This window comes from Notolepis coatsorum, assembly GCF_963971535.1.
Source record: "Notolepis coatsorum genome assembly, chromosome: 11".
Lineage (NCBI taxonomy): Eukaryota > Metazoa > Chordata > Actinopteri > Aulopiformes > Paralepididae > Notolepis > Notolepis coatsorum.
In genome coordinates this window covers 20,589,018-20,616,048 of record NC_140175.1, presented here as the reverse complement: position 1 = coordinate 20,616,048, position 27,031 = coordinate 20,589,018, and the positions used below count along the sequence as shown (strand labels likewise).

At 45.1% G+C, this 27,031-nt stretch overlaps 1 protein-coding gene across 17 annotated transcripts in view; it reads right to left on the bottom strand.

Moving 5' to 3' along the window:
• Positions 1 to 27,031, bottom strand: part of sec31a (SEC31 homolog A, COPII coat complex component) — a 44,291-nt gene that overhangs the window by 9,042 nt on the left and 8,218 nt on the right. For 3 of the 17 annotated variants that reach the window (XM_084325362.1, XM_084325373.1, XM_084325377.1), the window contains exons 7-22: positions 26,759 to 26,901; positions 26,041 to 26,140; positions 25,098 to 25,262; positions 23,564 to 23,719; positions 20,421 to 20,651; positions 19,529 to 19,603; positions 18,872 to 18,913; positions 15,085 to 16,329; positions 14,297 to 14,501; positions 12,226 to 12,404; positions 11,373 to 11,499; positions 10,962 to 11,107; positions 10,531 to 10,701; positions 8,170 to 8,526; positions 7,183 to 7,287; positions 1,301 to 1,418 (exon numbers count right to left, since the gene is read on the bottom strand). In XM_084325362.1, the coding sequence (XP_084181488.1) occupies positions 1,301 to 1,418; positions 7,183 to 7,287; positions 8,170 to 8,526; positions 10,531 to 10,701; positions 10,962 to 11,107; positions 11,373 to 11,499; positions 12,226 to 12,404; positions 14,297 to 14,501; positions 15,085 to 16,329; positions 18,872 to 18,913; positions 19,529 to 19,603; positions 20,421 to 20,651; positions 23,564 to 23,719; positions 25,098 to 25,262; positions 26,041 to 26,140; positions 26,759 to 26,901 (3,565 nt within the window). The remainder of the gene's footprint in view (positions 1 to 1,300; positions 1,419 to 7,182; positions 7,288 to 8,169; positions 8,527 to 10,530; positions 10,702 to 10,961; positions 11,108 to 11,372; positions 11,500 to 12,225; positions 12,405 to 14,296; positions 14,502 to 15,084; positions 16,330 to 18,871; positions 18,914 to 19,528; positions 19,604 to 20,420; positions 20,652 to 23,563; positions 23,720 to 25,097; positions 25,263 to 26,040; positions 26,141 to 26,758; positions 26,902 to 27,031) is intronic. The other 14 variants (XM_084325371.1, XM_084325378.1, XM_084325372.1 and 11 more) reach the window with 10 other exon arrangements.

Here is a 27,031-nt window from a genome sequence, read left to right as displayed (position 1 = left end):
TCTCTTCTCGGTCTCTGGCTTTACCTTCCTATCGGGGGCCGTGTCCCGACTGCATGATTCTAAAAACAATCAGAATCTCTAGTAGGGCTGCACGATTTTGGGAAATAATCTAATTGCGATTTTTGTGACAGATATTGCGATTGCGATTAAATTTTGTGATTATAATTATTATTATTTTTAAGCAGCCCCACAGAGGTTTATTGTAAAATGCGGCTTGCATCTGGCCTACACAGTGGGTCTGTTCTGAAATGTTTTCTTTTTACCTGGGAATCGATTACTCTCCCTCTCTGAAGTCTAAACTTCACAACACACAATCTAAAACCCCTTACCACCCTCTCCCAAACCGTTCCTACAACAATAACAACAACTTGCAAAGGAGATCTTGTATCTCAATGGGACTTCCTGGTTAAAGAAAGAAAAAAAAAGAAAAAAGAAAAAAATCGTGATTTTTATTTTTGTTTGCGATTTGCTAATTGCGTCATTTCAAATCGCGATTTCGATTTAAAATCGATTAATCGTTCAGCCCTAATCTCTAGGTGACGGCTAATCCTCCTAACGTCTATATTTCTAGCTGTGGATTGATTATGCGTTAATACCTAACTATCACCAACATCCCTCTTGCTACTGTGGCACGACTTTGATAGTAGTACTAGAGCACCTACTATATAGTTACAGCCCTGGACGTCAGGTCGGGGCGAGGGTTTTTGTTTCTCTCCAGCGGGAGAGTACAAGACCAAACGGCTAAATAGGACCCAGAAATGTTAAGTACGTCGTCAGTTGCTCTTTCCTAACAGCTTGGAAGTGGTTTAGGGTGGATTTTTTCTTTGAAGACTTTAAAACAGGCAAAGAGGGGGGAGCATGGACTAAAGTATGATCCATGACAGCCATCATTCTTAAGTCTAGAAGGTTTAGTCGATATACAGTACACTGATATCTCAAGGTTAGCGACAGCGTTCCGACCACACAATAAAGCGTGTATCGGTAGAGAACAAGATCAGATATCAGAGTGGCAAACATTCTGCGGAGAAAATGCTTGACTGTTTTTAGAGAAGGGGGGGGGGGGCGGAAAGTCCTGCTCCAGCTCAGGTTCTTCACACACACACTGTGACGTGTACAGGCTACTGCCCACCACTAGATGGCAGTGTATTCACTGTGCTTCTCTCTCTCTCTCTCTAAAAGCTGGGTTTAGTTAACTTCAGAACACTTACGCTGGTACTGATCTAAAGGCTGGGCTGAGTTGCCCAGAACACCTACCCTGGTACTGATCTAAAGGCTGGGTTGAGTTGCCCAGAACACTTACGCTGGTACTGGTGAGAGTACATGTACGCAGGAGCGGAGGAGGGTGGAGGGGGACCGGCGGCTCCAGGAGCTGGCATCCCGTACATGGGGGGTGTGAGCTCTGCCTGCTGCTGCTGCTGGGACAGACAGGAGAGGACAGACAGGAGAGGACAGACAGGAGAGGACAGGCAGGAGAGGACAGGCAGGAGAGGACAGACACGAGAGCACATGAGACCAGACACCAAACCTCAAAAACACCAACATCAACACTGGGTCTCTCTCCTGCTCTCTATGCTCCTCCTCTGCTGCAGATGGAAACAGAGACTGGGTCTCTCTCCTGCTCTCTATGCTCCTCTACTGTCTCTATGCTCCTCTACTGTCTCTATGCTCCTCTACTGTCTCTATGCTCCACTACTGTCTCTATGCTCCTCTACTGTATCTATGCTCCTCTACTGTCTCTATGCTCCACTACTGTCTCTATGTTCCTCTACTGTCTCTATGCTCCTCTACTGTCTCTATGCTCCTCTACTGTCTCTATGCTCCACTACTGTCTCTATGCTCCTCTACTGTCTCTATGCTCCTCTACTGTCTCTATGCTCCTCTACTGTCTCTATGCTCCTCTACTGTCTCTATGCTCCTCTACTGTCTCTATGCTCCACTACTGTCTCTATGCTCCTCTACTGTCTCTATGCTCCTCTACTGTCTCTATGCTCCACTACTGTCTCTATGCTCCTCTACTGTCTCTATGCTCCTCTACTGTCTCTATGCTCCTCTACTGTCTCTATGCTCCTCTACTGTCTCTATGCTCCTCTACTGTCTCTATGCTCCTCTACTGTCTCTATGCTCCTCTACTGTCTCTATGCTCCTCTACTGTCTCTATGCTCCTCTACTGTCTCTATGCTCCACTACTGTCTCTATGCTCCTCTACTGTCTCTATGCTCCTCTACTGTCTCTATGCTCCACTACTGTCTCTATGCTCCTCTACTGTCTCTATGCTCCTCTACTGTCTCTATGCTCCTCTACTGTCTCTATGCTCCTCTACTGTCTCTATGCTCCTCTACTGTCTCTATGCTCCTCTACTGTCTCTATGCTCCTCTACTGTCTCTATGCTCCACTACTGTCTCTATGCTCCTCTACTGTCTCTATGCTCCACTACTGTCTCTATGCTCCTCTACTGTCTATATGCTCCACTACTGTCTCTATGCTCCTCTACTGTCCCTATGCTCCTCTACTGTCTCTATGCTCCTCTACTGTCTCTATGCTCCTCTACTGTCTCTATGCTCCTCTACTGTCTCTATGCTCCACTACTGTCTCTATGCTCCTCTACTGTCTCTATGCTCCTCTACTGTCTCTATGCTCCTCTACCGTCTCTATGCTCCTCTACTGTCTGTCTCTATGCTCCTCTACTGTCTCTATGCTCCTCTACTGTCTCTATGCTCCTCTACTGTCTGTCTCTATGCTCCTCTACTGTCTCTATGCTCCTCTACTGTCTCTATGCTCCTCTACTGTCTCTATGCTCCTCTACTGTCTCTATGCTCCACTACTGTCCCTATGCTCCTCTACTGTCTGTCTCTATGCTCCTCTACTGTATCTATGCTCCTCTACTGTCTCTATGCTCCACTACTGTCTCTATGTTCCTCTACTGTCTCTATGCTCCTCTACTGTCTCTATGCTCCTCTACTGTCTCTATGCTCCTCTACTGTCTCTATGCTCCTCTACTGTCTCTATGCTCCTCTACTGTCCCTATGCTCCTCTACTGTCTGTCTCTATGCTCCTCTACTGTATCTATGCTCCTCTACTGTCTCTATGCTCCACTACTGTCTCTATGTTCCTCTACTGTCTCTATGCTCCTCTACTGTCTCTATGCTCCTCTACTGTATCTATGCTCCTCTACTGTCTCTATGCTCCTCTACTGTCTCTATGCTCCTCTACTGTCTCTATGCTCCACTACTGTCTCTATGCTCCTCTACTGTCTCTATGCTCCTCTACTGTCTCTATGCTCCACTACTGTCTCTATGCTCCTCTACTGTCTCTATGCTCCTCTACTGTCTCTATGCTCCTCTACTGTCTCTATGCTCCTCTACTGTCTCTATGCTCCTCTACTGTCTCTATGCTCCTCTACTGTCTCTATGCTCCTCTACTGTCTCTATGCTCCTCTACTGTCTCTATGCTCCTCTACTGTCTCTATGCTCCTCTACTGTCTCTATGCTCCTCTACTGTCTCTATGCTCCTCTACTGTCTCTATGCTCCTCTACTGTCTCTATGCTCCACTATGCTCCTCTACTGCTCTCTATGCTCCTCTACTGTCTCTATGCTCCTCTACTGTCTCTATGCTCCTCTACTGTCTCTATGCTCCTCTACTGTCTCTATGCTCCACTACTGTCTCTATGCTCCTCTACTGTCTCTATGCTCCACTACTGTCTCTATGCTCCTCTACTGTCTCTATGCTCCTCTACTGTCTCTATGCTCCTCTGCTGTCTCTATGCTCCTCTACTGTCTCTATGCTCCTCTACTGTCTCTATGCTCCTCTACTGTCTCTATGCTCCACTACTGTCTCTATGCTCCTCTACTGTCTCTATGCTCCTCTACTGTCTCTATGCTCCTCTACTGTCTCTATGCTCCACTACTGTCTCTATGCTCCTCTACTGTCTCTATGCTCCTCTACTGTCTCTATGCTCCTCTACTGTCTCTATGCTCCACTACTGTCTCTATGCTCCTCTACTGTCTCTATGCTCCTCTACTGTCTCTATGCTCCTCTACTGTCTCTATGCTCCTCTACTGTCTCTATGCTCCTCTACCGTCTCTATGCTCCTCTACTGTCTCTATGCTCCACTACTGTCTCTATGCTCCTCTACTGTCTCTATGCTCCTCTACTGTCTCTATGCTCCACTACTGTCTCTATGCTCCACTACTGTCTCTATGCTCCTCTACTGTCTCTATGCTCCACTACTGTCTCTATGCTCCTCTACTGTCTCTATGCTCCTCTACTGTCTCTATGCTCCTCTACTGTCTCTATGCTCCTCTACTGTCTCTATGCTCCTCTACTGTCTCTATGCTCCTCTACTGTCTCTATGCTCCTCTACTGTCTCTATGCTCCACTACTGTCTCTATGCTCCTCTACTGTCTCTATGCTCCTCTACTGTCTCTATGCTCCTCTACTGTCTCTATGCTCCTCTACTGTCTCTATGCTCCTCTACTGTCTCTATGCTCCTCTACTGTCTCTATGCTCCTCTACTGTCTCTATGCTCCACTACTGTCTCTATGCTCCTCTACTGTCTCTATGCTCCACTACTGTCTCTATGCTCCTCTACTGTCTATATGCTCCACTACTGTCTCTATGCTCCTCTACTGTCTCTATGCTCCTCTACTGTCTCTATGCTCCTCTACTGTCTCTATGCTCCTCCTCTACTGTCTCTATGCTCCTCTACTGTCTCTATGCTCCACTACTGTCTCTATGCTCCTCTACTGTCCCTATGCTCCTCTACTGTCTGTCTCTATGCTCCTCTGCTGTCTCTATGCTCCTCTACTGTCTCTATGCTCCTCTACTGTCCCTATGCTCCTCTACTGTCTGTCTCTATGCTCCTCTACTGTCTCTATGCTCCTCTACTGTCTCTATGCTCCTCTACTGTCTCTATGCTCCTCTACTGTCTCTATGCTCCTCTACTGTCTCTATGCTCCTCTACTGTCTCTATGCTCCTCTACTGTCTCTATGCTCCTCTACTGTCTCTATGCTCCTCTACTGTCTCTATGCTCCTCTACTGTCTCTATGCTCCACTACTGTCTCTATGCTCCTCTACTGTCTCTATGCTCCTCTACTGTCTCTATGCTCCTCTACTGTCTCTATGCTCCACTACTGTCTCTATGCTCCTCTACTGTCTCTATGCTCCACTACTGTCTCTATGCTCCTCTACTGTCTCTATGCTCCTCTACTGTCTCTATGCTCCACTACTGTCTCTATGCTCCTCTACCGTCTCTATGCTCCTCTACCGTCTCTATGCTCCTCTACCGTCTCTATGCTCCTCTACCGTCTCTATGCTCCTCTACTGTCTCTATGCTCCTCTACTGTCTCTATGCTCCTCTACTGTCTCTATGCTCCTCTACTGTCTCTATGCTCCACTACTGTCTCTATGCTCCTCTACTGTCTCTATGCTCCTCTACTGTCTCTATGCTCCTCTACTGTCTCTATGCTCCTCTACTGTCTCTATGCTCCTCTACTGTCTCTATGCTCCTCTACTGTCTCTATGCTCCTCTACTGTCTCTATGCTCCACTACTGTCTCTATGCTCCTCTACTGTCTCTATGCTCCTCTACTGTCTCTATGCTCCTCTACTGTCTCTATGCTCCTCTACTGTCTCTATGCTCCTCTACTGTCTCTATGCTCCACTACTGTCTCTATGCTCCTCTACTGTCTCTATGCTCCACTACTGTCTCTATGCTCCTCTACTGTCTCTATGCTCCACTACTGTCTCTATGCTCCTCTACTGTCTCTATGCTCTTCTACTGTCTCTATGCTCCTCTACTGTCTCTATGCTCCTCTACTGTCTCTATGCTCCACTACTGTCTGTCTCTATGCTCCTCTACTGTCTCTATGCTCCTCTACTGTCTCTATGCTCCTCCTCTACTGTCTCTATGCTCCTCTACTGTCTCTATGCTCCACTACTGTCTCTATGCTCCTCTACTGTCTCTATGCTCCTCTACTGTCTCTATGCTCCTCTACTGTCTCTATGCTCCTCTACTGTCTCTATGCTCCTCTACTGTCTCTATGCTCCTCTACTGTCTCTATGCTCCACTACTGTCTCTATGCTCCTCTACTGTCTCTATGCTCCTCTACTGTCTCTATGCTCCTCTACTGTCTCTATGCTCCTCTACTGTCTCTATGCTCCTCTACTGTCTTTATGCTCCTCTACTGTCTCTATGCTCCTCTACTGTCTCTATGCTCCTCTACTGTCTCTATGCTCCTCTACTGTCTCTATGCTCCTCTACTGTCTTTATGCTCCTCTACTGTCTCTATGCTCCTCTACTGTCTCTATGCTCCTCTACTGTCTCTATGCTCCTCTACTGTCTTTATGCTCCTCTACTGCAGTGTGCATTCGTGACGGTGACAGCGCTTCACAGTTCATGTTTCTCACTAAGTGCAAACTCTCGTCTACATGGTGTTACAGGCAGAACAACAGGGATGTCAGGAGAGTTGCGTTAAGACGAGACACTGACAACAACAACAACAACAACAACACATACTGTATGTCAATGGTTAAGAGGTTGAGTAGTACAGTACATGCATACGTGCAGTAAACGACATGAAACCGTAGTACTAGGGTGCAGATGGTTAGGATGTGAGCATGCTTCAGACCAGAGCACTGAGCTACCATCCAGGGGGGGGGGGATGGGGGCTATAGGGTAGGGCAGGAGGGGGGCTATAGGGAAGGGCAGGATGGGGGGGGGGGGGGGGCTATGACTATAGTAGGTGCTCTAGTACTAATATCAAAGTCATACCACAGTAGCAAGAGGGATGTTTGTGATAGTTAGTTAGGTATTAACGCATTAATCAATCCACAGCATAACAAAGAAATATAGACGTTAGGAGGATTAGCCATCACCTAGGGATAGATTCTGATTGGTTTTAGAATCATGCAGTCGGGACAAGGGCCCAGATAAGAAGGTAAAGCCAGAGACAGAGAAGAGATTAATCGTGAAAGCATTCATTTTGGTACCAGAATTAGAAATGAAGGCCCCAGTAAACACATAATGGAATAATTACAGAGCCCTGGTAGATACAATGATTTCCCACATTAACCGTTGCTACGGTGGTAACTCAGCCAGCCTATGTGTGCGTCTCTATACATGCGTGCCGTCTAGTAGCTACAGTGCGTGATAGGTGATAGGGGATAGGGGGAGGTCTGTATACCTGCTGGTCGGAGGCGGGGCCTAGCTGAGAAGGAGGAGGAGGGACACAGGGGAGGGCTGTGGGGGTTTGGTTACTCCAGGAGGTAACAGTGGAGGCAGCCCTCACCTGGAGCACACAAAGACACATGGCACCGATGACGGCCAGACCGTGGGGGGGAGGGGGAGAGGGGGTCGCCACGACGACAACAACACCACCACCACCACTCACACAAGCAGTGCACCGATGGACACGAGACGATGTAGGCGCCCCGGCGGGGACTAGGCCACTCCCCCACGTGACGTTCGTTAATGAGACGGTACTTATATCCACCGTACGGCCCCTCCCATTATCACGTTAGGCATCACCAGTTCAAAAGCACATTCAGGAATCAACAACACGTCACTTAATCACAACCAATCACTGAAAGAGAACACATTACTGTGCTGTAATGATTATGAATTACTGTGTGCTTGATTGTTAGATTCCATAATCTTCACCCCAGACGGATACTATATCTATATCGGTACATATCCCTTACCTACTCTTACTAGTTACGCTGCTGGCCAGTATGACTTACTACCATAGTGTCTTTATACCTGCATCACTGTACATATTAATACTAAAACTCTGTACATACATCTGATTATCACTATTACTCAGTAGTAGAAATGTATATATTTTTTTACTCAGTTTAATCACCTGTACATTGTATATTACTGTTGCACTTTACCGTTACATTTGTACTCTGGTTGGACGGCAAACTTCTTTTCGTTGTACTGTACTTGTGCTGTATGATTGATGACAATACATTTGAATCTAATGTAATATAATCTAATCTAATGTAATCTAGGTTCCCTAATGATGATCTCCCCAGACGGATAAATAAAGAGGAAACAAATAGCGGTAGTCGACCTGGAACCTCAGAGTGAGAAGAGAGAGAACTCAGGACTATTCAACACGTCGTGAGAACCGAACGACGTGCTCCTGGACGACGTCGGTGGAACCTACCGGCTGGTAATACTGAGGTGGAGCCGGTGCAGAGGCCGGTGCAGGCGTAGGCTGGCTGGGGATGAAGGGTTGCTGGGGGTGGGCGGCAGGGATGAAGGGTTGCAGGGCCTGGGGCGCAGGTGGCTGGCTTGGGATGAAGGGTTGCTGGGAGTGAGCGGCAGGGACGAAGGGTTGCTGGGCCTGGGGCGCAGGTGGCTGGCTTGGGACGAAGGGTTGCTGGGCCTGGGGCGCAGGTGGCTGGGCCTGGGGGGCAGGTGGCTGGGGCTGAGCGCTCTGGGCCGGGGCGGCGGCGGGGGGAGCCACTGCCTCTTGGCCCAGAGCCCGGCTGAGACGGTCACGCAGCTGCTGCACCGCCACCTAGAGGCGGGAGGAGAGAAGAGCAACAGAATCAGAACAACAAGCAAAGTCTTGACAACAATATAGTGTATAAATGATATGAAAGATTAGATTAGATTAGATTCAAATGTATTGTCATCATGCAGCACAAGTACAGTACAACCAAAAGAAGTTTGGCATCCAACCAGAGTGCAAATGTAGTGCAATAGTAATGTACAGGTGATTAAACTGAGTATAAAATATATAAATGAGTAATATATGAGTAATGAGAGTAATAGTGCTAATCAGATGTATGTATAGAGTTGTAGTATTAATGTACAGTGATACAGGTATAAAGACACTATGATAGTAAGTCATACTGGCCAGCAGTGTAACTAGTAGAGTAGGTAAGGGATATGTACCGATATAGATACAGTATCTACAGATATGTAATTTTTTTTATATGCAGGTATGTACAGACAAATGTGGATATATATGGTAAATATAAATATATGTATACTAGGGGTGTAAAGGTACACGTATCCGTACCAAACCGTTTCAGTGTGTACTAGGGGTGGACGGTATAAACGGTATACGGTATAAACGGTATGAATTTGCTCTACGGTATGGATTTTGACTATACCGTATAACCGGTAGTGCAGCTCTAAAATAGCAATGACGTCATGTAACCACAGCGCGACTATTTCACTCGCATTTGCCCCTAAAAATAGATAGAATTTGTCATAGATAATAGATATGTGCGAACTAGAAAAAGTTATTTAGGAGGCTTCGCGCAGTGGGCGTGCCAGCCCCTCCCGCACGCATGTAAACACGGGTCTACTAGTAGTCTAGTGGGACGGGACGTCTCCCTGAGCTAACGTTAGCTTAGCTACCGTTACAAAATGACCCAGTCAACTATTCACTTTTAGTTTAATACATGATGAGGCATTGTCTAACCGAACGGTATCTAGTCGGCCAGCTACCGATAGCTCCTGACATCAACAAACGCTCCATCAAGTCTAGTAGAGTAGACGTGTATGATAGCTCCGTTAGCCGTTAGCTCACGTTAACGCAAATTAGTTCACCGTTCAAAACGAAATGTCCCATTGAACTAAATAATTCACTGAGGCGTTGTATTAACGTTATATATCCGGCTAGCAGTAGCTACAGATAGCTCCTGATATCAATGTCTTATAACACTGATTCGATGCGTATTCGAGCTGAGGGCTTGCTAACGTTATAGTACCAATACAATAGGGTCCAGGTGCAGCGCCGGAGAATCCTGGCCGTAGCTCTGCTCGAGGCTACTAGAGTATAGGTCCAGGTGCAGCTCTGGAGAATCCTGGCCGTAGCTGGAGGCTACTAGAGTACACACAGACAGTGGAGCTTGTTGCGTGGTGGCGATGTCTCGCAGATAATACAAGTACAAGTCTAATTATATAATATATATATTTTATAAAAAAAAAAAAAAAATTATATAAAATAAAAATTTTTTTTTATCAAAAACGATGATACCGTGATATATACCGTTACCGTCTATGCTTCAAATTATACCGTGATATAAATTTTAGACCATACCGTCCACCCCTAGTGTGTACTGTACCGTACCGTACCGATTGGCTGTGTACCGAACGAATACAACGGTATGTTAACCACTAACGACCGCCCACCGGGGGCTGTTCTTATTATTATTATTATATTATTTTAGATTATTATAATAATTTTTTTCTTTACAAATCGATTATTAATTTCAATATAGAATATTCGTTGACAGCCCTACAAGTACAATTAGTTACTGCACACTACATCACCCCTGAGTGGAACATGGAAAGCCAAACTTTCCCCCACTGTACCGAAAACCCGTACCGAACCGTGACTTCAACACCGATGTACGTACCGTACCGTGGTTTTTGTGTACCGTTACACCCCTAATGTATACAGTATATATACAGCCTTATTGTACATGCTATCATACAGAGTTATACGGGTTATATGCTGGTGTATAAGTAGGTATATAGAAGGATTCTATGCGGATGGGGTCCATACCTGGTTGGTGTTGTCGGGCAGGTAGGCTATGGCGGTGGCCAGGCTTCCCTGGGAGGCCAGCATGCCGGCATACTGGCTCATCTTCTCCGCCAGCAGGACCCCGACGGTGGGCCCCGAGCCCTGGGTCTGCTCCACCGCACGGCGCAGCACCACCACCTTCTCCACCAGGTCCTGAGGGGGGGACACGGTGGTCCGTTAGCTTAGCTCAAAGATACAAACAAATGTACACATTTAAGCGTACACATTCTATATAGAATGAAAGAAACAACAAACCTTCGTACACACACCTGCAGTGACAGAGGACATAACAGACAGACACACACCTGCAGAGACAGAGGACAGACACACACACAGACACACACACAGACACAGACACAGACCTGTAGAGACAGAGGACAGACACACACACAGACACACACACAGACACAGACCTGTAGAGACAGAGGACAGTGTCCGTTCTGCGCCCTGGTCCAGCAGGACACCAGCTTCTCCACGTTGCCGGCGCAGATGTAACACAGACAGGCCTGGGCCTGGAGCTGCCTCTCCTCTGACGCCTCCAACCTGCTGCCCAGCATGTCTGTGTAGAGACAGGAGGAGCACACGGTTAGAGAGAGAGAGAGGGAGGGGGGGAGAGGGAGAGAGAGAGAGAGAGGGAGAGACAGAGATGGAGACAGAGAAAGAGATGGAGAGACAGAGACAGAGAGAGATGAAGAGAGAGAGACACAGAGAGAGATGGAGAGACAGAGGAGAGAGAGACAGAGAGAGAGAGACAGAGAAGAGAGAGAGAGAGAGGGAGGAGAGAGAGAGAGAGAGAGAGAGGGAGGGGAGAGAGGGACACTAACCACAGAGGGGTGAGAACTCGTCAGGCTCAGCGTAGGTCATGACGGCAGCGAGGGCCTCCTTCCAGCTCTGCAGGTCACATGTCTGCAGGATGTCATGCCAGTCCTTCATCACCACGGCACTGATGAGCTGCCGACACAAAACAACCTTCATCACCTGATGAGCTGTCAACTAGGGCTGACCTTCGTTTATTATTTTTTTGGAATTCGAAGCTTCGGGGGATTCGATTTGAATTCGAAGCTTCGAAATAAAATTTTAAATTAAAAAAAAATTATTATTATTATCTTTTTAAATATTATTATAATTTTTTTTTAATGTTGTGGGACTTGTACAGCACTTTGTTCAACTTTGTCAGTGCTGTAAAGTTTAAACCTTTTTAAATCTTAGACAAACTAAACACTTTGCTTCCATGAAATATTGTAAGCCGTCATTTGAGGCTTTATAAAAGCAGCACAATGAACACAAATCTGTCAGTGCCGAGTCCGACCTCATCTAAAATAACAAACAGCATTGCTTGTTGTAGTTAACAAAGAGAGGCAGAGTTGATTTTGCAAAAAAAAATAAAAAATCATAATCTTTTTTCTTTATTTTTTTAATAATCGAATTTTATTTTCATATTCGAATCCCATGCACATCGAACGAAGCTTCGAAGTATTTAAGACAGCCCTACGGCTAAAAAATGCAAATATATTGTAGTCTGCGCCGTTGTTCTGGCCAGGATTCCTTTATGCCCCCTTGAGTCTGACGTGGACAAGAAACACATCTATAGCATCCGACGACATCCCGTTACTTCCCTCCTGTTCACCGTTGCCCTCTGGAACAGCGTCGTACGAGGTGTGTCTAGCGGTACATTACCTTGGTGATCCTGCTGTGTGCCTTTGTGAAGTACTTCCTCTGGGTTTTCTCCAGGAGCTCCGCCCCTCCCGCGATGGCCAGGATGATGCTGTCTGCCATGCGGTTGTCATGGAGACAGAGCTCCACGGCCCCCTCGAAGTCTCCGGTCAGCAGGGCCTGGGTGATCAGGCCGTCCACATCTGCAAAGCAAACAGCCTGTGTGTCAACTAGGGCTGACTCCTATTAATCGATTAGTCGACTAATCGGTCGAAAGGAGCCATATCATTCTTTCCAAAAGAAAAGAGGCCTAGAAGCGTGGCTAACAATGGCACACATACTAGAGGCTAACTGCCTACGAAAACAGGCACAGAGGCACTGAAAGAGGATTTCACCCATCTAATGAACACACTAGACTAGACAAATATCAAGATGTATCCATCAGTGGACCAATTGCATGCTTCTGCAGAGGACAAGAAGCCTTCAGTCGACTGCTTCAGACATTAAGCACCCCCACAGCCCAAATGGAATGATACAAAAAAATAAAAAAATATATTTAAAAAAAATATTATACTTTTTTTTTATCGACCAATAGTCGACTAACGGCAAATTTTGGCCAATCCTAGTCGACCATCCAAATCCTTAGTCGGGGACAGCCCTAGTGTCAACTGCCCTGTTCCCATGGAAACAGAATGTCTCCTAAAGGGGGGTTCGTTTGGTCAAAATGAATAATTATTTTATACTATTATCCTATTTCTTTTAACTAATGCACCAGCTGCATGGTAAATCAAAAGACAAGACTTTGATATGATGATTATCAGTTGATATGATGATTATTTTTAAAGCCCTTATTGGTAAAATTCCCTTTTACATCACAACACTGTTGGAATGGAATCTTGGAACCTATTCTACACGTTCAAATGACTGGTTGGTTCTCAGGGTTCCTCCAGTAGTCCAGTTTGCTCTGAACTTGGAAAAGCTGATTTTTCCTTTGATGCTTCCAACACCTGGAATGTCCTCCAACTGACTCTGAAGCTGAAGGTTCTTCCTTCTTTTGCTGCTTTTAAAAGTAAGATCTCCGACCACTGTGTGTCGACTTGTAACTGTCTATATTTTCTCTTTATTGTGTATTCTCATTTGTTGTGTCTATATGTATGAAGTTGCTGATAAACTGTCTTTGTTTTTTGAAATAGGACAGGTATGTAACATCTACATGAGAGGAACACCCTCTTAACACATTCAGCGCCAATCACAACTATAGTCGGGTTATCTCGCCAGCGGTTGAGCGCCAGAACCCGTGTCCAGCACACTTGATGCATAGTTTGTCCCATTTCATGTCAGGGACCCGATGGACATCAATACTGGAAATCGCAATCAGACAATTGGAATATTCATTTTGGGATACCTCCTAGTAAAGGTAAGGACTATATGACATCAATCCTACTTTGATCCTACAATGATTTCACATCGATCGTAACGATCATATGTCACATACTCCAAAACGTATGCCGTTGCTGACAATAAGAGCATCACAAAACGACCCCCCCCCCCCTCTTTGATGCCTTCATGATGAAACATAATACCTATTATATACCTTTGATTTGGAAATAGTATCGTGTCCAGGCGAGCAACGCAAACGACTTTCGCAAAATGCACATAGCGCTCCATAACTCAGCTTCCAGGAATTAGCCCGGATCACTCTGAAACTATACAATATTCACCACGGGATAACACGCAAACGTATACATGATCAAATTAACTATTTTTTACATGTTGGACGAGAGATAGTGACTGTCAAATGAGCCATAGTATTGTCTCCATAGCTATAATATAGAATATAGATATAGCTCCGCAAACATCGTGAAACGCCGTGAAAATTACCATCTTTTTTTAAGCGTGGCCACAGGCAGCGCAGAAGATGGGGATATAGCGTGGCGCTGAAAGTGTTAATGGACCTATCTCAAACCCTGCCCTCTTTTAATTGATCCTCCAATCACAATTGCTGCTGGGAAGAGCAACAGTCGTGATTGGAGGTTTGAAAAAAGAGGGCGGGGCTTGAGATAGGTCTTCTTTGTATAGTTGTACAAAGACTAACCTTGACTGATGCTGAGGTTTACACCTTCTTTGGCTGGGGTGGGGGCTGGGGCTGGGGCCTCCTCCACCGGGACCTCCTCCTCCACCGGGACCTCCTCCTCCACTGGGATCTCCTCCATTGGGACCTCCTCCTCCACCGCAACCTCCTCCTCCACCGGGACCTCCTCAGCGGGGATGGGCTCCTCCTCCAGCGGGGCACTCTCCTCCTGAAACACCAGAGTGAGACGTCACTTACGTATCGCATCGCCTTCGGCTACATCTCATGTGGACTCCTCCTCCTCTCCTCCTGATCTGTAAACAAATGCCAGATGGAGTGAAACCTCTCTAGAACATTATTGTTAATCTGGCAGATCAGATTATTAATTATTAATTATCAAAGCAGAATATCACTTGTATAAACATTTCTAAATAAAAAACATAAAACATTTAACGTTTAACAGCAACTCATTATGTTATATTACGAAATGGTGCTATGAAAGCAAAACAAAATAGATTCAAAAACAGCAAACAGGAGTGAGTGAGTCTACCCCAGAGAGAGAAAGAGAGAGAGAGAGAGAGGCAAGTCAGGATTATTAGGTTTATTATTACTTTTAACAGTACACAAGAAAGACCATTATGTAACAAAATAGTAACTAGTAACCCGTGGAGGAGTAACAGTAACTTTGGGAGCCCTTGAGCTCGATCAGAGGAGAATCTCTATGTCGTGGGTCTAATCACAAGGGAGACTAAACTCTCTGGGAGTGGACTGCAGGGCGGAGGGGGGAGGGGGGGAGGCGGGCAGAGGGGTACCTCCGCCAGGGGGATGTCCTCCTCTTCAGGGAGGACCAGGTCGGCAGTACTAGGCTCTGGCTCCACCACCGCCGGGACGTCGACCGCGGGATGGAGGTTCGCGGCGGCGATGAGGTCGAACGCGTCCTCTGGGGGGATCATGTCGTCGGCGAGGGGACAGAGGCCGACCGGAGCGCCCGCCGGGTCCAACCCCGCCGGCGGCTGGAGGTCGAGTATGGAGGACGCGGGGTCAAAAGCAGGCATCGGCTGCGGGGGGTCAATTGAGTTTGTTATCGGCACAAACTCAGGTGCGGGAGGAGGGAGAGGGTCGACGTCAAACAGGTGCGGCTGCAGGCTGATCTGGTCGAACGCAGACACGGGATCCAGGAGTGCCGGAGGCGGAGCGAACACATCTAGAGGCTGCAGGGGAGGAGAGACCAGACCGGGGTCCAGGAGGAGAGGAGGCTGAGCGAACACATCTAGAGGCTGCAGGGGAGGAGAGACCAGACCGGGGTCCAGGAGGAGGGGAGGCTGAGCGAACACATCTAGAGGCTGCAGGGGAGGAGAGACCAGACCGGGGTCCAGGAGGAGGGGAGGCTGAGCGAACACATCTAGGGGCTGAAGGGGAGGAGAGACCAGACCGGGGTCCAGGAGGAGGGGAGGCTGAGGGTCAGGGGGCGGAGCGGCGAGGAACGGCTCAGGGTCAGCGCTTAGGTCCAGAGTGGGGATAGATTGGAGGTCAAGCAAGGGATCAGCCGCGAGGTCACCGGGAGGTATGAGGTCAAGCGTTGGCACGGGTGGGAGATCGGCAATCGGTTCGGGGACCAGTTCAGCGACTGGTTCAAGAGCCAGTTCAGCGACGGGCTCAAGCGCCAGTTCAGTGACGGGCTCAAGCACCAGTTCAGTGACGGGCTCAAGCACTGCTTCAGCGACAGGCTCAAGCACCAGTTCCGCGACAGGCTCAAGCACCAGTTCCGCGACAGGCTCAAGCACTAGTTCCGCGACAGGCTCAAGCACTAGTTCCGCGACAGGCTCAAGCACTAGTTCCGCGACAGGCTCAAGCACTAGTTCCGCGACAGGCTCAAGCACCAGTTCCGTGACGGGCTCAAGCACTGCTTCAGCGATAGGCTCAAGCAACAGTTCAGCGACGGGTTCAGGAGCCAGTTCAGCGACAGGAGGAGGAGTGGGATCAAGCTCGGGTAGAACAGCAAGCTCGGGTTCAGCACTGGGTGGGGGGTCAGCACTGGGAACAGGAGCAGGGGCAGGCTGCACACATTCACACCGGGGAGAGGGAGGGGGAACGGGCCAGATGCAGTCAGAAATCAGCAGAGGAAGAAGCGTTAACGTGAGGAACACTGGAATATACAGTCTACTACATGTTAAGTGATTGTTTTTGATCAGGCTTAGTACAGAGGATGAACTAGGGATGGGCAGTAATTAGGGATGGCCGATATTATCGGCCTACCGATATTATCGGTCGATATTGGCATTAAAATGTGATATCGGAAAATATCGGTATCGGTTTTCAATTTTTTTTTTACATTTCTATAACCTTTATTTACCCAGGCGAGCAAGTAAGAACAAATTCTGATTTAATTTATTGTCAAAGTATGCATAATGTTATGTTAATTCCACAACAAGACATATGTAATGTTAATTACCTGAAATTATTCAGTTTTTTGGGGGGGGGGAAACCCTGCATATATCGGTATCGGTTGATATCGGTATCGGAAATTAAGAGTTGGACAATATCGGTATATCGGTATCGGTAAAAAAGCCAATATCGAGCATCCCTAGCAGTAATGTCTTCCCAGATTGAGAACTCGCATGAATTACTCCAGTAGTGCTCGTGTAATTGTTTAGGGAAATACATTTTTAGAACGCATCTTAAAACGCACGACATCAGCAAAAACGACCATATTGCGCAGAGTCTCTCACACACTACCGGGTTTTATGATGTCTCGCTCTAAGGAGATAACAATGCACAGAAATATAACTGATGCTTAAAGCTTATTGTCAGTTAAAACAGTCAGTTACCATTTGTAATGATTACATTACCTCCACTCTGTCTGCAGCATGTCACTATGGTCATGGAACAATAGTATCAATAATTATATGAACGCTACGCATGAAATGCACAAACCTCTGTTTTTATCTTTTTTTTTTAAACTTTTTTTTTTTTTGCGTTTATCGCTTTTCTAATAATAATAATATAATAATAATGGTCAAGCATGACCGACAGATATAGGTTGAAACGGGATATAGATCAGGGGAAGACATTCTGGGAAATGACGGCGGGTCCGGGAATCGAACTCGAGTCCCCCAGATCCGTGACGCAGCACGGTTTTCCCCGACGCAGAAATAGCGCCGAGATATGCGGTGAGCTACTGGAGCTCCCTGTTTTTATCTTTTAGGTAACGTTATGTTTACTCTCCATGCTCCACAGCTTCCAACTTCCAGCTTACTGCAACAACTCACGCATCGCATGGCACAAACAAGCACTTTTGGTGACGTATTTGTCTGTAACCAAATTAAAACTATTTAATCGAGCACCCCCTCAAAGACCACTGGAGTTCAGTTGAAACGGCGAGTGCTCCAGTAATCCACTACTCACGCCCATCCCTACTATATATGTGAACTGTGTGATGCAGTGGAGATCAACGGAATAGGAGAGGAAGGTGAGGTCGTTTGTAAACTATTGATTGAGAAAGGAAACACTATGAAACTTCCTCTAAGTAAGTAGTAATGAAACCAACTGAAATGTTGAACAGCTTATAAACGCTCACATTACTTCCTGATTGCAACATATAAGAGGAGTAGACAAAGCTCCTAATTCAAAAATATATATTTAAGTTTGCAATTTTGTACTTTAGGTTGTACTTTAGTTTGTATAATGTATATTTTGTATAGTGTTTTACTGTATGAAGCACAATCTCAGAAAACTAGCATAAAAACACTTGTAGCTTCTCATAAGATCATAAATGCATGGATGATATTAGAGGCAACGCAATACATGCAGGAACAATGGAGGTGCAGCAAAGCTGGACTTTTCATTATGAACCAATATTAGCTATATGCCCAAAAACCTGAAATCCTTAAAAAATTCTAAAAAGAAATAACCTGAAAAATCACAACTCTGCAACAAAGGAATATGTAGCGCCACGTCTCTGGTTGAGAAATAAATGGTAAATAACATTTAGCATTAGCCACTTCATTACCACTGCATTACCACTTCTGTCTTGTTCTCAATTGGCACTACTTTAGTGAGTGCCAGTGGTTTCACATTTCTGCAGAAAGAGCCATGTGGAGGGTCTTGCTGCCAGTCAGAGCCGTGCGAGTAGAGACAGAGTGCAGCCATAAGCGTAGTTTTAGGGGGGGGTTGCAGGGGACATGTCCCCCTCAACATTGAGAAGAGGTCAATTTGTCCCCATCAAAAAATATAGCTAATATGAAAGACAAACCCCTCCCCCAAAAGAGGTGAAAAATACGGGGGTTATTTATATCCTTCTTACCTGTAACTATAGAATAAATAGAATGAATATTGAAAGCAATACAGAACGCCTGAGAGCCTTACTGCATTATATATTCCATTATATTTGTGTGAGCGGGTACCTGAAATGATTTCCCACCATAAATTGATGCAGAGAAGGCACAAATTGGTGCAAAAAGGTTCACCAGAATGCAGGTAAATGAAGTGAGGACCCCCAGACCCCCCCCCCAGCTTAAAGTGTCCCCCACTAATGTTGAAACCAAACCTACAGCATACAGCTACCGTGTCCCAGACAACAAGCTGGGAGGAACACCTTACCTCTTCTGGCTGGAGCAGCTCTCCCTCCAGGGCTGCAGAGATCTGGGAGGGGAAGAAATACATTTGCTGAACCCCTGTGTCAAATCACAGAAAACATATTCTTCTAACATTATCCTGAAACCATTGGGAGATAAAAAAAAATAAAAAAGACTAACCTTCTTACTGTCTTCTACTATCATGCACTCTTCCACTAATTCATCTTCCTTGTCTATCTATATTACTACATACTATACTAATATGTCTCTACTACTATGCTAATATGTCTATATTACTACATAGTACTATACTAATATGTCTATACTACATACTATACTAATATCATGTCTCTACTACTATACTAATATGTCTATTTTACTACCTACTATACTAATATGTCTCTACCACTATGCTAATATGGCTATATTACTACCTACTATACTAATATGTCTCTACCACTATGCTAATATGTCTATATTACTACATACTATACTAATATGTCTCTACTACTATGCACTCAACACTGCAGCACCCAAGTTTCAGCACTGTTTGATGAACATTGTTACTCAGCTGAAAGAGTTGTACCCTTCCTGCTGACTTGTACAGAAGTTGTAAATCGCTTTGGATGAAAGCATTAAGCTAAATGACTAAATGTAAATGCAGATTAAACTGTAGTCTCACTTTTAACGCCAGCTCCTCTTTCTTGTACCCCAGGAGCTCCAAGTACTTTCCACGGGCGTCATTCTCAAAGTTCACCTGAAAACAAGACACGGTCACATAAATAAACACCCGACTCATCTCAAACCACGCCCTCTTTTTGTATCTTATTGCACTGCACTATTGCACTATTTTATGCAAATGTTATGTCAATTTGTATGATTATTGCACCGTAAATTAGATATTTTATAGCACTACTTTTATTCTGTCTATTTTAAACTAATCGTATGTCTGCACTTCATGCATTGCTTTTATTTAGGAAATTCTCTGCTGATTTTACCCCCGTCTATATTTATGCCAGTTTTATGCAGATTCTATGCCTATGTCTATTGTATGTCTATATTACTGCTGTGATATGTCCATTTGTGTTTCTGTGCCTTTTTATGTTCCATGTATGGACCACAATGGAAACAAGCCTTGGCTTTATTGTGTTTTATCCATTTTTGACCAGCGTTGTTGACACTGTTATTGTTTTGTCTTTTAAAATGTTTTTGTCCTACGATTGTGTCAAAATAAAGTATTCAATCAATCACAAAGCACGTTGGGCTGCAATTCTTGTATGAAAGGTGCTATATTGCCATTGGACAATGTGCAATAGTGAATGTGCAATTTTTAACACTGTGCAATAGTGTTATTTATCTAAATGTATTGATCTATCTACCGGTATCTATCTATATAAATAAAGTGTATTATAATAATAATAATAATAATAATAATAATAATATAATAATAATAATACCAAAAACGAATACACAGAGATAATAATGCCTTTTCCCATAATGAATAATACGGCCCTCTTATATTATTTGTAAAAGTAATTGTCTGTATTATTAATTTGACAAAGCGTGGCTCCCACCTTGAGGAAGGACCAGACGGTCTTCTCGAAGCCGCTCGGCGCTGCCTGGATCTTGGCCTGGCAGTAGTCCACGAAGCTGCCTGAGCTCAGGGTGGCCTGCAGGTGGCTGGAGCGCTCCAGGAAGGCCGTCTCCGTGACGACCTGGCTGACGTGAACCACGCGCTGCTGAGGCTGCTGAGGCTGCTGGGGGTTGGGCTTGACGTTCTCCAACGACACCAGCTTCCCTCCAAACTAGAGAGAGAGAGGGGGGGGGGGAGAGATAGAGATGGAGGGAGAGAGACGGAGAGAGAGAGAGAGGGAGAAAGAGAGAGGGGAGATAAATAGAGAGAGAGAGGCAGAGAGAGAGAGAGAGAGAGAGAGAGAGAGAGAGGGGGGGGAGAGAGAGAGAGAGAGAGAGAGAGAGAGAGAGAGAGCGAGAGAGCGAGAGAGAGAGGGGGAGATCATTTTTCTTTTTTAAATTGGCGGTTCCAAAATAAATGTTGTTCTTTACATGTTGCGTGCATGTATCCCCTCCCTACTTCCCATTTCCCCACATGGAATGTAGCTGCTTGGATCAATTACATGCTGGTGCTCTAGTGTGACATCTAGTGGCTGAATGTTACCTCTATAGCACCTTTAATGCCACAATTTCATTAAAAAAATGTAAGGCCAATCTTGCAATAGAATTAATTAAGCACCGAATGTGAAAATATAGGTATTGTAAATATGTAAATATGCAGCATCTAATGCAATATGCATTAAAATGATCAGTAAGGCAACATGACAATAACTGATTGGGTTAAAGAACGTTTGTCTAAATATGTTTATTAATGTGAAAAGATGTATTTGTCCTTAATGATATTAATCACTACAATAGTCTAGAGCCAGGGTCTGGAATTAACTTTCTTCTGTAGGCCTACTTTTCAACTTGACTACTGTTGGACTAGACTTGTTTAGGCTATAAAGACAGAACGGCAATTTTCTATGTTGAAAGTCATTTAGACCACAGCTGTATAATTATGGTGGTTCTCTGTTTCATAGTTTATACATGGATTTTAAATAAAATGATACAACTGCTCCAGTGGAGTTGCTCAGTGGCCAATGGTGTCAGACTGTGGTTGTACTGGGCAGCTCCCAGGTGTGAATGGAACTGTGTGAATGTGAAGCAGGGCGTAGCTGAAAAAGAGCATCTGTGCTCAGCGAACCTACCCTGGGTAAATAAAGGTTAAACAAACAATAAACAAAAACATCCCCAGCCTAAATGCAAAATGAGAACTGTCTCATTTTGCAGGCGGCGGTCTGTCGTCATATGAATCTGGTCAACTTCTCTTGTAGATTGGACTGATGATATAATGCTGTATATACTGTAAATATACATATTTAATATTTATTCTTACCCTGTATACACATCTGCCTGTACATACCTGCTTATAATCTGTAGATAGATACTACCGGTATATCTATTTCTGTACATATCCCTTATCTACTAGTTACACTGCTGGTCAGTATGCTATCAGTATACTATTGCACTTTACTGTTACATTTACACTTTGGTTGGATGCCAAACCTCTTTTCTGTGTACTGTACTTGTGCTGTATGATGACAATACATTCAAATATAATCAAATGATTGCCCCACTTTTTACAGCTTCTGTTTTGCCCAAGTATTGTCAGGTGGAGTTAGACAATTATTTACAGAGCAATATTTCCTACACATGATTTAGTTAATATCGTTCCACGCATTTATATTCCAAATAGGGAATGTGACACAAATTGATCATGAACAACAGACTTGCTCTGAATTACTGGAGATTAAGGGGAGAAATGGCTAAAACAAATGCACAGAGTATTTACGGGTTAGCTAGCTCCATAGCGCACGTGAGAGAGGACAGTGTTTGAGAACACAAATAGCCTGAAACCAAAGACTGTAAACGTGATAAGGAGATTTCACAATGTATCTAAGTGGACGTCTGGACCCTATAGGACATTAGGACACGTTCCAATGACTGGCTGTTACACATAAAGCACCTAGAGTTTGTACTGAACTTGGGAAATCTGCTGTTAGCTTCTGTGCTCCTGACACATGGAACAAACTCTAAGGCTCAATACTTTGGTCAGTTTAGATCCTTGATCACCAGCCATTCCACCATAATATGTAATTGTTTGAATTGATTGTAAAAAATATATATATATATATTATGAGTGCACTTATTGTGCCTTCAGTGATTTTTATTGTTGAAATAAAGATTGAATGAACAGAGGCATTCAAGCTCTGGTTCATTTCGTCCAATGATAGATTTGACAGGCATTTGGAGCTTGGCGTTCATTTTGGATCCTGCTTACGGCATCCAATATTATAAACATTTAAGACCTTTTCCAAGCAGATTTTAACCCTTTCACTGCCGCACTACCAAACGGTTTAACCCTTTCACTGCAACAATACACAGAAGGTTAACCCATTCACTGCCACACGACAGCAGGTTAACCCTTTAGAAAGGGTTAAGACTAGGGATGCTCGATATTGTTTTTTTTTTTTTTTTTACGCTTCATTTTTTAGCGTTTATCGCTTTTTCTGGTCAAGCATGACCGACAGAAACAGGTTGAATGGGATATAGATCAGGGGAAGACACTCTGAGAAAATACGGCGAGTCCGGGAGTCGAACTCGTGTACCCCAGATCCGTGACGAGCACGGTTGTCCCCGACGCCGAGATGGCGCCGAGATACGCGGTGAGCTACGGGAGCTCGCCGATATTGGCTTTTTTACCGATACCGATATACCGATATTGTCCAACTCTTAATTTCCGATACCAATATCAACCGATATATGCAGGATCCCCCCCCCCCCAAAAAACGGAATAATTTCAGGTAATTAACATTACATATCTCTTGTCGTGTAATTAACACAACATTATGCATACTTTGACAATAAATAAAATAATAATTTGTTCTTACTAGCTTGCTTGGGTAAATAAAGGTTAAATAAATGTAAAAAAAATAAAAAAATAAAATTTGAAAACCGATACCGATATTTTCCGATATCACATTTTTATGCCAATATCGGCCGATAATATCGGACATCCCTAGTTAAGACTATTTCATGCTTTTTAAGGACTTTTATTAGTAAATCTACTAGTAGAATCGGGTTACAGGTAAACAGGACTCACTGCGAACGAGGCCCCGACGGGTCTGCGGATCCACTTGGGAGGCTTCTTCAGGGGGTTGACGGTGAGCGGGGGAGCGGGGAGCGTCTGGGGCAGCTGCAGGGGGGGCAGCGTCTGGCCCGTCCCGAAGGGATCCATGTTCCCAAACGAGCTGTTGATCTGCAGCAAAACACAGAGTCACACAGAGTCAGACACACAGATCTCGTCTCCTTTTTTCAACGATAAATTCCCTGAAGCTGTGGAGAAAGAAAGTAGTCTACTATTAATGTATTGATTATTTCCTTCCCTACCTTGCTGCCCCACGCCGAAGACTAAGAAACCGGAGCGAGATGCAAAATACTTTGAAAATGGACGAGTTGTTTACACACACCTGCAACCGTCACCCAGCCTTTTAACTGTAATGTGTATGTTCTGCTTCATGTTTTACATACCATGTAATTTTATTTGGTTGTTTGTTTGATGTGTGTTTTAATTATTTCCCTTACCTCTGTGATGTATCTGTCTCTTTTCTATTCAATAATTTTTTTTTGGCCCTTTCCCTGTTACCCTTCAAGGGGTCCTTTTGTCCTCTAACCAGGCCATCGTTGTAAATAATAATTTGTTCGTAATTGACCTGCCTGGTTAAATAAAGGTTAATTTGCAAGGTTGTATTTGCAAATCTGATATGTCATAAATGTATAGATGTAGCAGTACTGTCTATCTGTATGTCATGTATGTCATATATGTTATGATGAATTGAAAATGGGGGACCCTGATGTAAACAAGTCGAAAGTCTTTCTCTGGTCTGCATCCCCTTAACAATTGTATGTATTGAGCTGTACTGTACTGTACCCATTCTGCAATCTGTTAATAAACTTTTCAATCAATCAATCAAATAAATACAAACTGGGCAGCAGTGTTCCTGTCTCTGAAAAGCACGGCTAATTGATTAATCAAAGCCAATTGATTAATCACAGCTAATTGATTAATCAAAGCCAATTGATGAATCACAGCTAATTGATTAATCACAGGCTGCTAATTCCTTGCTTGACATCACAAAGGGCACTAATTCTGAACAGCTTGTTTAGACTTAGTGATCTGACTAGACTTCAAACCCACCCATAGTGGTCAGACGTTCCTAATAGTTCTCCAGTTCTGCAGCTATACGACCCTTATAACTTAGTACAGCATCCCCCCCTTTAGTGGGACGCTTGCCCCGTTTATAACAAGTTCCTAGATCACCGTGGCCGCGGAACATAGCGGGGGTCTCTGTCTCACACGGCCGCGGAACATAGCGGGGGTCTCTGTCTCACACGGCCGTGGAACACAGCGGGGGTCTCTGCCTCACACGGCCGTGGAACACAGCGGGGGTTTCTGCCTCACACGGCCGTGGAACACAGCGGGGGTCTCTGCCTCACACGGCCGTGGAACACAGCGGGGGTCTCTGCCTCACACGGCCGTGGAACACAGCGGGGGTCTCTGCCTCACACGGCCGTGGAACACAGCGGGGGTCTCTGCCTCACACGGCCGTGGAGCACAGCGGGGGTCTCTGCCTCACCTGGTCGGTCTGTGTCTGGCTGGGCGCCGGCACGCTGCCACCTCCCATGATGGAGTAGATGCCGATGTGTCCGTCGAAGGCGGCGGCCGACAGCACCGCGGGGTTCCTGGGACACCACTGGATGTCGAAGCACCACTGTGTGCTGGTGGGCAACTCGTACAGAACCTGGAGGGGAAGTAATGAAACAAATGAACCTTTGTACAGTCTATAGACTCCACTGCCTACCCTGCAGTTGAGTGTATCCATCACAAGCGGTGTCTGAGGAAGGCACGCAGCATCGTCAAGGACACCTCTTTCACCCCGATCATGGACTGTCTGCCCTCCTCCCCTCCGGGAGACGCTACAGGAACCTCTGCTCCAAGTCAAGCAGACTCAGGAACAGCTTCTTTCCCTCAGCTGTCATCTCCCTGAACTCTGTACACCCCCCCCCCCCTCTCTGAACTCCATTGCCGATACCCTAGGCTCTGTTACCCATACTGTACAAACTTTGAACTCTGTTGCCTGTACTCAATTTATTCCCACCTACTGCTTTCACGGTCTACAACTGCCCTACACTGTAATCATAGCAATCATAACTACCTACCTCATACTATAGTCTACCCATATAACTCTGTATGATAGCATGTACAATAGTGCTGTATATATTATACCGTATATATACATTTATATTTACCATACCTATTTATACACCAGCATACAACCCATATAACTCTGTATGATAGCATGTACAATAGTGCTCTATATACCGTATATATATATATAAATTGTAATCTAATAAATAATCAAATCTATATAGACCCTATGGTTGTTGTCGTCAACAGCCTGCAGGTAAATTACTCTTAAAGCCACACCTCTGCAGTGTTGGGGGCCTGCAGGTAAATGACTCTGAAAGCATCACCTCTGCAGTGTTGGGGGCCTGCAGGTAAATGAGTGAAAGCCTCACCTCTGCAGTGTTGGGGTTCCAGCACAGGATTCGGTTGTCCTTCCCGCAGCTGAGCAGCAGGTCTGGGTCAGCGAGGCTCCAGGCGATGGCCAGGACTCCCCTGGAAACACAGATGAGTTCATACATCGTTCTGGGGCACACGTTCTCACTAGGGATGGGCACCAGTAATATCTTCCCAGATGGAGAACTCCACATGAATTACTCGAGTAGTGCATAAGTAATTGTTTAGGGAAATACATTTTTTAGAGCGCATCTTAAAGCGCAGCAGCAATAACGAGATATTGCTTAGGAATACCTATACCTATATATATATATAAAATGCACCATTTATACAGAATATGAAGGTATACCATCATGTATCCATGCAAAGGTATGGATTTCTAATATACCATTGTTTACTATATATTACATATTGTGCTAAAAATATACAATCTATATATTTTGTATTAAAAGAAATTGTGATATGGTGCCCCTACATTCTTTGAATGCTAATTCTTCAAAATATCATAATATCCACAATATCCTTTTGAAGGCAAATCATGACTAGCGGCTGACGATATATAAGATCTTCATTTCGCCCCTTCCTACATACAGTACCAGTTCTCTATGATGTCACACAACTACAACAAAGAGGGCGGGCCTTGAGACAGGTCAACTGCTTCCTCTATCCCACTTTGGTACCATGACTGGAACCGACAGATGCTACTAAATGTATTACCGCGTGTGGTTCTCCAGGATCTTGAGCGGGGAGGTGGCGAAGCGCAGGTCCCACATCTGGATGACGGGCATCCGGTCGTCCTCTGAGGCCAGAACCAGCTGAGTGGCAACTTCTGGGTTCCAGGCCAGTCCAGAGCAATGCATCTAAACCAGTGACACCGGGTTAGACCAACAGTCCAGAGCAATGCATCTAAACCAGTGACACCAGGTTAGACCAACAGTCCAGAGCAATGCATCTAAACCAGTGACACCAGGTTAGACCAACAGTCCAGAG